Source organism: Enoplosus armatus, chromosome 16, assembly GCF_043641665.1.
Source record: "Enoplosus armatus isolate fEnoArm2 chromosome 16, fEnoArm2.hap1, whole genome shotgun sequence".
Lineage (NCBI taxonomy): Eukaryota > Metazoa > Chordata > Actinopteri > Centrarchiformes > Enoplosidae > Enoplosus > Enoplosus armatus.
Genome location: NC_092195.1, coordinates 5,777,920 through 5,790,069, shown reverse-complemented (window position 1 = coordinate 5,790,069; position 12,150 = coordinate 5,777,920). Strand labels below are relative to the sequence as shown.

General features: G+C 40.0%; 2 protein-coding genes across 5 annotated transcripts; one reads left to right on the top strand and one right to left on the bottom strand.

The window, feature by feature from the left end:
• Window positions 1–1,944: 1,944 nt before the first annotated feature.
• On the bottom strand, window positions 1,945–5,949 carry rpl14 (ribosomal protein L14). The gene is made up of 6 exons (XM_070921659.1): window positions 5,817–5,949; window positions 5,073–5,174; window positions 4,887–4,981; window positions 4,349–4,448; window positions 2,874–2,927; window positions 1,945–2,040 (listed from the first exon to the last, which is right to left on the bottom strand). Exons 1-6 carry the CDS (start codon window positions 5,817–5,819, stop codon window positions 1,981–1,983), a joined length of 414 nt encoding a protein of 137 aa, XP_070777760.1. The 5' UTR covers window positions 5,820–5,949; the 3' UTR covers window positions 1,945–1,980.
• A 3,472-nt stretch (window positions 5,950–9,421) lies between these two features.
• On the top strand, window positions 9,422–11,475 carry LOC139298997 (uncharacterized). 4 transcript variants are annotated; one of them, XM_070921832.1, is made up of 5 exons: window positions 9,422–9,658; window positions 9,800–9,822; window positions 9,912–10,029; window positions 10,155–10,328; window positions 10,480–11,475. In XM_070921832.1, the coding sequence occupies exons 1-5, from the start codon at window positions 9,656–9,658 to the stop codon at window positions 11,101–11,103; spliced, it is 942 nt and encodes a 313-aa protein (XP_070777933.1). In that variant the 5' UTR covers window positions 9,422–9,655; the 3' UTR covers window positions 11,104–11,475. The 4 variants fall into 4 exon arrangements, with proteins under 4 accessions (XP_070777933.1, XP_070777936.1, XP_070777934.1 ...); XM_070921835.1 differs by lacking the exon at window positions 9,800–9,822 and having other exon boundaries at window positions 9,422–9,527; XM_070921833.1 differs by lacking the exon at window positions 9,800–9,822.
• The last annotated feature ends 675 nt before the right edge of the window (window positions 11,476–12,150 follow it).

The following is a 12,150-nucleotide window of genomic DNA, read 5'->3' as shown; positions in this document are numbered from 1 at the left end:
GGCCTCAATATATATAGGTATTTATTTTTTATAAGATCATTGAAAATATCTCAACAACATCAACAACTTTTGATGCTGCCTTGCAATATATAAAATGGGAACTCTTTATGAATTATGCTTTCATTTTGAAGGAATAGTGGCCTGTTTTCCGGTGTCGTTGTTACCGAATGACAGCTCTTCATCACTGCGCATCGGTACCATTCATCTCTGACGTCAGAGCTACGCTCAGAGAAAAGCGTGTTTATCAGGCCCCATGATAATAACACTAAATGTGTTTATCTTGTTCATCTTTTCCTGACCTCTGTTCATGTCCGGGTCGCAGTTTATATGTCATTTAACGCAAATGAACTGTGGAAAATAAAATTGGTATTTATTGTTTGGCTCAGACTAGAAAAGAACAATGGGTCATTATCAGCTTTCATACTTCCTATACAAAATCTAAGCAAGCTGTCCTTCAGGCCACAAAGTGAGCTGACCCTGAGGCCTCCTTCACCACTCACCCATCCGCCTCATCTGCCACATTTCCCAGGTTGCCAGGGAGGCATCCAACGCCTGGTGTGTGGTGGAGGAGGACGTGTGTTGGCATTAACTGTGTGTCCCTGTTCTCTGCATTGAACCAGCTGGACAATGTTCAAGTGTGTTGTTATGTAATATTTACAGCTCCTCTCTGAGGTTTGAAGTGGAACCTGTTCGGCTGGTGGCAGGGTGTCCTACCATGCTGGTTCACTCCAGCCAAGACCGCATGTGTTCCACAGTCATATGTTTTCTAATGATCATCTGTTTCAAGTCAAGGCCATTGGTGGCGAGCAGCGCTGTGTGGTGACACCAGTTCAATTTGCTTATTATTCATTTCCTTCCATCACCACAACCTGGCAGCAAACAGTTTACCATTGTGTTTAATCTATAGAGCTCTTGGCTTTGCATTGAGGGGTCTCAGATCAACCTACATGCATCTGAAAGGCTATTATTTTGGTTTTCTGCTCATTTCAATTAAGTAAAAACAAAGACAAAGGGGTCAAGGTCCACTATCAGCTGAGAGTGCCATCTAGTGGATGTTTGAGAAAAGGGTTCTTAGCACAAAACAAACAATAGAAACTTATTTTGTCCAATCTTTTGCTTCATATAAGAATTTCCCTTCCTATTCCAAATCAAACGACTCACACGCACTTAAAATACTGCCTGGGCTGTAGTAGAAGACTAATTTAGTGGATTCTACATCAACCCTAAAATCCTGGTCAAGGTCAGGACTAAATCAGGAAGAGTAAAGTAGTTAATAAACACAATGTGTCAGTATTAGTTATTAGTAGTAGGTTTAAATTAAAATGACACACAGCCAGCAGATCTTTCTGCAGGCGCTCTGCACTGTGTATGTTAAGATAAAATGATCTTAAAGCTTTTCAGTTTTCATAGCATCATAAATGTGTCAAAAGATACAGGGAAAGTGAGTGGATTAGGGTAAGATTGTTTAAACCCTTTCTATCCCCCCCCCCCCCCCCCCCCCAGTTACTTTCGTTACTAGTTCCTGTTTTTAACTTAATGCTTGAATGTCAGTGGATTCTTGGAGAACACATCCTTTAGTTTCATGGTTGTTAAACTGAGCAACAACTGGCTGATTGTTACTACTACAGCCCTGGATGAAACTCCAACAACTCCAGTCTACATTCAGCACCATACAGCTGGGTCCATCAATTCTAATACGGAGACCAAAATCACACAGGTGCAGCCAAGATGACATCAAGATCATTTCATGGGACCTTTCTATTTGGCCTAAAAACACAAATCTACTACAGTGGAGAATATTCTCCAAGACCATTCGCGTATGGATTTTAAATATTAATAGTAACACATTGGAAGTTGGCATTTACCAGTCCATAGAGTTTATTTATAATAAATGAGCCATTACATCTTTTGCCAAGTGGACAAAGAAATAAGAAGACACAGATGAACAATTGAACAGGAGATTTATTTTGTGTAAACTGTTCACTTCTTTGCTGCTTCCTTCTGCAGCTTCTTCACCTCGTGCTTGATGATCTTGTTCCTCTGCAGAAACAAAGAGATTAAGTGCATTAATTAAAAAATACTCAATGACTGCTGTAGGATTACCACACTTAAACTAATGGTCCCTGTAAACTGAAGCATCATTGGGTGTTATATCAAGCTGCAGCATGGAAAATTAATAATCACTTTTCATTTGTCTGCCAAAGAGTGAGCATTGACAACCACGCTAACTGTTGTCAATGTTTGCTCACTGGCACAATTAAATCAAACTGACCAATCATTAACTTAATTAGTCACAGCTGTTAAGTTAGCCATCTCTGAAAAGGCTCCAATCACATTCAACACAGCTGTATCACACACCATTATAACAAGGCCTGCCTCAGAGCAAGCTAGACAATAGTCAGGGTATATTTGAGAGCTGGCCTCACTACGTCAACCATGCTCACCCATCTCCTCGAAGTGGACCCCTTATAATTCATTCATATTCATCTATGAGAATGTTCTTATCAAAATGGAGGGCAGGGTACTAAATTACATCACATGAACAAATTCAGAGTGGTGTGTTCAAGCCAAAATCAAAAATGTACCCCCCAGGGGAACAGGGATGTTGCAACAAGTAAAGATTAAGCTGATTAAGCTGATTAAGCTTTAAAAAATAAAAAAATAAAAAAATGTGAACAGTATCAATGAGGAAGAGGAGTAAGCATGCTGCTTAACTATTTCAACATGGTAAACAAAGTAAAGAAATGTGTAACTGATTTATGTCTATGTTCAAGATCACATTTTTTGGTACTTAACAGCCACCATTAAGCTTATGTTGTTTGCATGAATGAAACCTGCCTAAATGAGGTAATTTGTGTTTCTAGTGCACTTACCATCCTCTTGGCCTTCATCACCTTGTAGCGGTCAAAGTCAGACATTTTGGCCCTCTGCAAAGAAAGAAGATATGGTCAAGGATACAACCTGAGGGGTTTAGTTTTCTCAAGAATTCAGCTTCAGGAAGGATGAAGATGTACATTTATGGTCGGGTGAATAGTGGCTGCAGCATTAGTACACAACCTCAAAAGGTGGGGGAAACTGCTTTTACGGAGAGCAGTCAGCAACACTTCATTTATTGATCAGGTAGGAAAAAAGTACAAACAGGGCAACTGTCTGTTATGGTGTATGTGACATCATTCGGGCCAAATTGTTAAGTGTTGAGGGACAGTACAACACTCCAATGTTAAAAAGGTGTAGTAACCAATCCAGCGTTTCCTACAGCTGTTAAAGCAGAGGTGGTCTTCCTCCAATAAATTAATTATTGCCTCTGCAAACATCAAATACAACTTTAAACACTCAGGGAACAAGGAAGAGGCACTACTTCACACAGCATGGGTCATATGTTTAGTGAGTTTATGCCATCATCTAGTACCTAAATCAATCACACAAAAGATGCCATCAGGATCCGTCAGGCTCAGCTTAGTGGTGACAATGATTTATCAGCCTCACACAAACATTTGCTTTATGGTAAATAAAGTAGCATATGACACTGTCAGGAATTGTTGGAGTCAAACAGATCATTCAGTCACAACAGACTGGGGGAGGATGCAAACACTGCTAACATCAAACACAAAGGTGATATATTCCAGCTGGAAGCATATTTTAAGTTAAGTACTGGAAAAAATGTGTTTGCCGTTTAAAATGGACCAGTTTCCTGGAGGAAGCCGTACAGTCTGTTATTTATCATGTCGGTACACACAGCCTTTTGTCTTAATGCAAAAGCAGCATGTGCCCTTATTGTGTGTTGGTTTGACATGACAGTGAGATTAAACAAGTCGGTACAACCCACCACTGCCCCTGTCGGCCGACTGCCACACTCCAAAACGTCAGAACGTCTTCCTGTCCTAAATACCACCCAGCTGCTCAGATTACTAACTCAGGTGAGATGGGGGCCCATATCTTCACCTACCCGTTACAAACTGTCACCATGACTACCTAGGCTTTGACATTAATACAAAAGTCATTGATGGTATATAAAATAAACATTTCCAGTGTACAGCAACTTAAATGTAATACGTATATACATTTCTCCCAAATAATATTAAACTGATACATTTTACCTACCGTTTACAAAATACAGTTCAACTGCAGTCACAAGAATAACAGGAAAACCATACATGGCCAAAGAATTACAAATTTCCAATATCCGCTGTAATGTGTCTTAATACTCTATGCTATGGAAGTCAAGAAATCCAACAGCAGAACCATGAAACTGCTACTGCTGAAATGGTGTGACTACTATATATGCCCTAACATATATGGAACCCTCCAATATGTTGATAGAGACCAGATGCTCAAACATAGCCTTTACCTTCTGCCTTGCCTCGATCTTCTTGGCCCAGCTGCTTTGTTCCCACTTCTGGTTGACTTCAGCCTTCTCCCAAGCTCTCCTCACAAACTTCTGGCGGGCACTGTGAAACAGCACATAAAAGTAAGTACTGATGCCAGAGACATCATTAATGTTTTGTCACATGTAACCACTTTACAATAATATTTCTACAACAAAAAGACACCAGATTCAAGTTGATGTTGGCAGGTAAAGGCCCTGTTCAAAGTAGGCCATGTTAGGTGGTGTGCTCACTGGTCAACGTTACCGTTCTTAACACAAGTATTGCATTTAAGATCACACTGGGTGCACTTAGGTACATAATTGCAGCACAGCATGGACACTAATCTGTCTTTGATTACAATGATAGACATCTTAAGTATGTATCCTAGTAGAACTAGGGAAGTACAGTGTTATATATAAAAACATCCTTAGGTATATGCATTTGGACTAGAGGGATCACCTCCATCAAATCTTGCACAGGTTTTTGGTAGTAAAGGACCTGACTGGTGCTGCCACTCACCTGTGAGGTACTTTGATGACATAGTCTGTGAGCTGCATGCACTTGAAGGGCATGGCTTGCCTCTTCACCCCTGTGCAGGGACCATCAACAAGAGCCTGAAACGCAAAGGTCACAACAAACAATAAATAAACAAGTCGAAAGACGAAAGATAACACTGATAAACCCACTGTTCTCCAGAGCACTCACCCTATTTTGGTCGATGACATCTACGATGGCCACCAGCTTGCCAGCATGGGGTCCGAAAGAGATGTAGGCAACACGGCCGATCTCAACGAAGCGTTTGAACACCTGAAAAAGACACCAGAGTTGCACATCAAAAATGGCTGAAAATAAAACAAATCTTACAGTTGGGTAGAGTACGATCTAGGCCAACTAAACAAAACTGCCGGTGCACAACACAAGAGACCTTGTATTTGTGTGACAACCCATCAGTTCGGAGGCTGAAGAAATACCCGACTCAACTTAAAGCATTGCACTGTTCAGCAGCAGCAGCTGATACATACGTTTCGACCAGCTAACGTTAGCTAGCTAATGTTTTTTAGCGACGACTTGTGCGTCGTTCACAAAATGGAATTATAATTAACAGTGGGTATAAAATGTTTTATTGATTACAAAATAATCAATAAAACAACGTCGTTAGCGCAGGATACAACTCAATGTTCTGGGAACGAGACAAGTGAAATGAGTTAGCTTAACCAGGCAGTTCTTGGCCCTCTCAGCCTGGTGGACCACGTTGTAGTGCGGGCAATTGCCGACATCTTACAGACATAGCGTTAAAACTTAATATAAACCTATATGTCCATATAAAACACCCCACAAACGTGCGTATGGGTGTGTTAGCAAGACGCATTACTCTTGTTGTTCCAGAACAACGAGATATATAAAAAGAAATTCGACTTAGAAATGCCAAAACTCTCATGGCGAACTCACCATGATGGCAGTCCGGGAGCAGAAAGGACGTTACAGCTTCCGCCTGACGCAGTTACGGCTTCCGCTTATTCGGTACACATGCGCAGTCTGTCTTGGTTTTATATTGCGACGTGAGCCTTTTAATAAAGCTACTCCATGTTAAAATTATGTAATATTTGGAAGTTATCGACAAAGTAAGCTTAATTCGACGCAAAGTACATGTAAAACACGCACTGGGCCAGACAAAAACCCTCTTGTTGTCTTCATGGACACTGAAATATAGGAATTAACGCAAGTAGAGAAAACAAGAAAGCCACGATTTACATTTATTTAAAAGTGGTCCGTAAGTATTGTTAAACTTATGGAGGCAAGACGTATTACTTTTACTTCCCCAATTTCACATTGCGATCAATCGCTATGACACTGATTTTTACAGAGAAAAGGCACACAAACAAACTAACAGTACAACAGAGTTACTGTTTGTAATGTCCGTTTGTTGCTGCGACATTTGATGAGCACATGAAGGCAACACAGGGGCGGGGGGCGAGGGGGCGGCGACAGTCCAAATACCCAAGCTGACCGCTGATCATGTCATATTTTCATCGAGGACAGCAAAGGCTTCGCCCTACTCTTCATCTGGGGTAACTATTATTATTTGAGTTTGTTTAATAAACGTTAATAATTAAGGCTTTGTCTCTCACTTCCGGATTTCAGTTGGCTTTCTCTGTTACAACAGTTTAGCAACATTAACGGTGATTATGAAAAACTCTTGAGTAGTTTACTAAACATTGTTTTCAAATGTGAACTTCTTAAATGTGATTATAATTTTCACATTTGATGTAATTGGAAAGAACAAAGGCTTTGGATTCTGGCTTTAGCGGAAATGCAGGGGAATATATATTTCTGCAGACTCCTTGTTGTTAACTGACGCCACAGACATTATGCTTAATATGTAGACTCTGAAAGCCGAAGCAATGTGTAGTTCCACTTTAGCTGAATACTTTCATTTTGTGAAATGTCGTTATTTTTAATGACACATGGTAGAGACGGACACTATATTGTATTACGGGACACCCCTGTAATACAGCATTTAGTTGTATTTCTAGTCAAATGTATGTGGCAGATTTAGGCTAGATTCTGTGGTAATATTATAATATTAATTAAACGTAGTATCAGTACTTTCAGAGTAAAGGTTTTAAATGTTTTTCCACCACTACTTTTGACAATACAAATTTTGTTTTCCAGGTGACAGAGAGCCAGAATGGCGGGTGGTGCAGTGGATGTCTGCTCGTAAGAACCAGTTTTCTGTTCTGTTCAGGGAGGTTTAAATGAGCAATGGCATATAACAAGAGACTTGAGAAGAAAGGTGGAGACGTTACACTTGTACGCCTGAGTTTAGGTTTAAAGGTTTCAACTAGCAGGGTGATTATTCCTATGCTCAGCCAAGTCACCATTTTGCCACCTTTACATGTATATTTGGTCCTATGGTCTTCATCACTACGGCATAGTCTTCTTCCAGTGGCCCAGTAAATACTGCTGTGAGTACCAGCTCTTCTTTTTTCTCTGTTCTTGTAAACCCTGACACTTTTCTACCTTTCAGGTTGACAAAAACACTTAATCTCAAGCAAAGCCAGAAACTAAAAGGTAAACTACACACAATCTTTGCCTCACACACCACAAAACCTTGCTATGATGAGTATTTTCCATATTCCATCAAACTCCTCTTGTCTGGCATGTGTTGCAGGTTCTGATTACCTGGGATGGGTGTCAGACCTTGTGTCCACACATAAACACAAGACTTTCCTCTTAAAGAATCCAGCTGGCGCCAGATGTACAATAGGAGACCTGGACGACACTATTTACAGAGGGAAACATGACGAGTTGAATGGGTGGGGGAAATTCTACCTTCCTGAGATAGTAAGCATGCAGGTTGTAGGAGCAGTGGAGGGGACCTCGTGCCCATGTGACCAGCTTGTTCTGATGACCTGTGAGGACAGACAGCTGTACGCCTACGATGGAGAGGAGCTGCATGTCGTGGCTTCAAGCCTGGAGCAGCTTGATAAGAAGGAAATAAACTATCCAGCATCCAAGAGCTATTACTACGGGGAGGCCTTCAAAGATATGGTGAGAAGTTAGAGTTGAGTTACTGGGAACAAGCAGGGCTTTTATTATTGATCACCTGTAGGCACTGAACAACTGAACGTTTTTCTGATATTGTTTTCTTATTAGACTGAGAGGGACTGGGCTGAAGTGAGGAAGGGCGCTGTGGGGAGGCGTTTGGACGAAGAGCATCATAAACTGGTGACCGCAGTTAAGTCCAGATTCCTGGAGAATCTGCAGGGTAAAGATTAAGGTCGTACTTTTCAAAGAAAGGTTTTGTTTTTGTTGAGTATGTGTAAAAAAAAAAAAAGTATAAATAAACAACATTGTGTTTAACCAGAGGTAAAATGTATGTACATCAAATAAAGACTGAAGAATAAAATTGTCGACTTTTTAATGGACTTCATGGAGTCATACAGGCTGTGACAGATGGAAGGAAAAACCTGAATGAATCAGTGGACAAACGTGACAAACGCAGATGTTTTCATGTATGGAATAAAGGGTCAGTGAATCATATGCTGTGGCCTTCACAGTCGCCGGATCTCAGTCCAACTGAACCTATGGGAGATCTTGGAGCAGCATGTTAGTCAGTGCTCTCCACCACCATCATCAAAACATCAGCTGAGGGAATGGCTTTTATTCCCTCGTTTGTGTTTTTCTCACACTTTAATCAAAACATTTTCTCACACAGTAAATCACAACCACATGTATTTCATCTATTTTGTTAATGGTAACTGTTTTTTATCAAAGCCGGAGACAAAGCAAGGCTTTCTAACTCCTTTTCAAAGTCTGTGATTAACAGACTCATACATACATGGATATTATAAAATATATTAAAGGGAAACCACCCACAGAAACCTTACACAGGTCAATTATTTTAATTTATTTTTTGTGGCATAAAAAAGTCACAGAGAAGTAACTGGACCATCGGCCAGCTGCTATTTTGAGTGTCATTAAAGACAGAGTAATGAAACAGAATCTTTAATTGTCACATTTACTGACCATTTTAAACATATGATAGTATTATTATATAATAATGATAATATTATTCCTCTGTGGTATTGATACTTTTGATGAATGAACATAAGTACTTTTTCCGCTTCTGCTTTTAACAATAAAAGTATGTAACTGTGCAGTAAAGTAACTGTAAAAAAAGTGAGTTCAGGGAGGTTGAAATGAACACAAACAAACCACAAAGGTATGAGGAGGTTGGTTTTAGACTGAACTTCGTAACTTAATAAATGAAAGGAGTTCACATGGAAAAGATATATCCAGGCTTTAAATTTGGCGGTCATATCAACATATTTTCTTTCATTCAGTTCCCAAAACACAAAGTGTGGGAAAACTTCGAGAAAGCTTCAACATCAGCCGCCATGCTGGGTTACAATCATTAAAACATGTACAGTAAAGCACAACTGAAGGTGTCTTTCTTTGCACCCATGCTTAAAATAGTTGTTACTGCATGAGCCCTTCTGCTTTCACTTTCATTCAGCTGCTGTTTTGCTGCCATTTTTATTGGCAGCACACCAAAGCACACACATCGTGTCACGTACGCAAGAGAAAAGTCATTCTCTCTATTCACCCCTTGTACATTATCAACATATTGACAAAGACGTCCTTCTCTGTTCAGTGGTGAGTACACTCCAGTACCGTGACATTCCTGTAGAGCAAACTGACTATCAGCAACTAAGGAGTGGTGCTGTGATTCAGGGGTCAGGACTTTGTTTCTGTCTTTCTGTTTCACTTCCTCATTACTTACAATGGTGAGTAGCTGCTTTTGCATGATTTCCTTTGTCAATATTTTATATCATTGTGATTCTATTCCACATAGCAAATTCAATCTCTGGTATCAGTGAAATGTGTAACTGTTGTCATGTGACCTGTATAAATTACAATTGCGGCAGGCGGCTGAACAGAGGATGACGAGGTGAGTCCACTGGTTTACTGAACCACAAGCTGTTACTGCTGCATTCTGCTTTTTAGTTCCCTCAAACCAATATCTGTTTATTGTTTTAGAGAAGAAGAGTTTCTGAAAAAGAACGACCTTTTCAGAAGAAATGCCTTCTTGATTATCCAGGAAATGGTGGACCTGAGTAGACCCCCTCCAGAACATCCTTCAGTGTTGGTGGATGAGGTTTGTCTGATGGGGACTGTTGTGAAATTTCTGGACATGCATGGCTGTGTCTTAGTGTATTGTGTACACATAATGCTTCTCAGTTACACAGAAAATATCTCTTTGAATGTGTTCTGGTTTTACAGATTCTTCACAGCATCTTCTTTTTGGGGAAGATCAACAATCCACCATTTTCCCCACAAAGTATTGTGACCGATAACGACATGCTGAATAAGCTGAAGGGCCGCTACCCTCAGCCGTTTGTCCTCTATTCCTCTCAACTACCCAAGCGGAGTCCAATTTCATGTGTGCTGGACATGGTGAGATTATAGTTTGTCAGGAGATAACACAATCGTTTCTTGTCAAGTTGCACAGAATCGCTACTTCACCTAAACACAAAGCATGACTCAGTAAATGATGCCGCCTTTGTGGGGACAACAGCAGCTTGATAATATTTGTGATTGCTTGCAGATTGTTCGCCTGATGGGACAAAAAAATGAAGACGAGATAATAAAAAGGATGCAAGAGCTCATCCTTCAACTGAAGAAGGATGAAGCAACAGATCTGGTCTCCTCCACCATCTGTGTCTCTCAGAAAAACAAGAATTCAGTCAGGTACTACGGAGTCTCCATGTCCACTTCTGGCCCTGTTCCTGGGCGTATCATTGTTGCTGCGTCCTGTCTTAGCGCCTGGGACAGTTACGTAGCTGGTGCAGTGATGACCTACTTTCCAAAGAAGAGCAAGAAGCCATATTTTGATGGAACCATCAAACTTCCAGAGCAGGTCCGGTGCCAGGCGTTTAGCCTCACTAATGGACAACCAATGCCTCCTTGCAGATCATGTGGGAATTTGTTTGGTTTGACCACAAGTGAAACCAAAGAGTGGGCCTATGGCAACTGTGCCGAACCTGAAAGTGTGAGCAACTTGCTTAAAATTGAGAAAGAAGTGAGAGAGCAAGCACGACCAACATCTGCCACGTACACTGATGTGAACCGAAAGAAGGCTGAAGAAAGTGTCTGGAAAGAGCTTATGGGTTTTCTGAACATGCTGAAATTTAAATGGGATAAACATTTTTACACCCCACAAGGAGTTTAGCCTTAAAAGGGAGAAATAATTGAATATTAAGTATTGATAAGTAAAGTTAAAACTTATGGTCCTTGATTATAAAGTGACCTGATCGAGCTCGATGATTTAGATTCTACATCAGTAGAAACTTCTCTATAACCCTCTTGGCACTGAAATAGCAACTTTTTTTGTGGACATGGAATTCATGTGATCAGAGCAGTCAGTGTATGAAATTGTTAATGCTTCATCTGCTTACTAACAATTAAGTAACAATAAAGATACACATGCATTCATGGCAAAATAAATGCCAAATGTGTGTCAACTGTTTGAATGAAGCATGCAGAACATGCAAATTTTGATATATTGATCATGTTATTCACAATAAAATGATGGTGATGTGAACTCAGGTTTGTAATGTGTTTTCATTTTACCTCCTGAAACCTCATCTCAAGAAGTGATTCTTTAGATATTTTATCTCCACACCTGAGGCCATGGCTGGCATTTCCCACACAAATAATTAAGTATTAATCAAGAAACTCATCTCTCCTCCCTCTTTCAATATGCCTCTGTCTCATCCCAGCAGTACAGCTCTGTAAAACATAGTGGGGTTTTTTTTGTTTTTTTTTTGGAAAATCTGAATCTTTTTTTTCTTTTATTGAATACACACACATTCATTCATCCATTTGTAGAATATAACAACTGAGAACAAGACTGCCACAGGTACTGACAAGAAAGCAAATTAGGAGATACAGTAATCAAAATAAATAAATAAATAAAGGAAAATTGAAAGGATAAAGTGTGACAGAGGGGATCATTTAAAATACAATTTTAAACATTGTTTATAAAGTATTAAAACAACATTACCATATTGGAAAGTTGAGATTTTTTCTCTGCAGCCATAAGTGGAGATTGTCCCAAAAAGCTGATGCTCAAAAGCAATTTAGCCTCTAAAATAAAGTCGGACTTAAAGGGCAGCCTTGACGGATCTCACGTTCAACATCCAATCAACAAGAAGTGACAATCGGGAGAGAAACTGAACTAACGTTTTCAGCATATCGGCTATCGTCTGACGCTGAT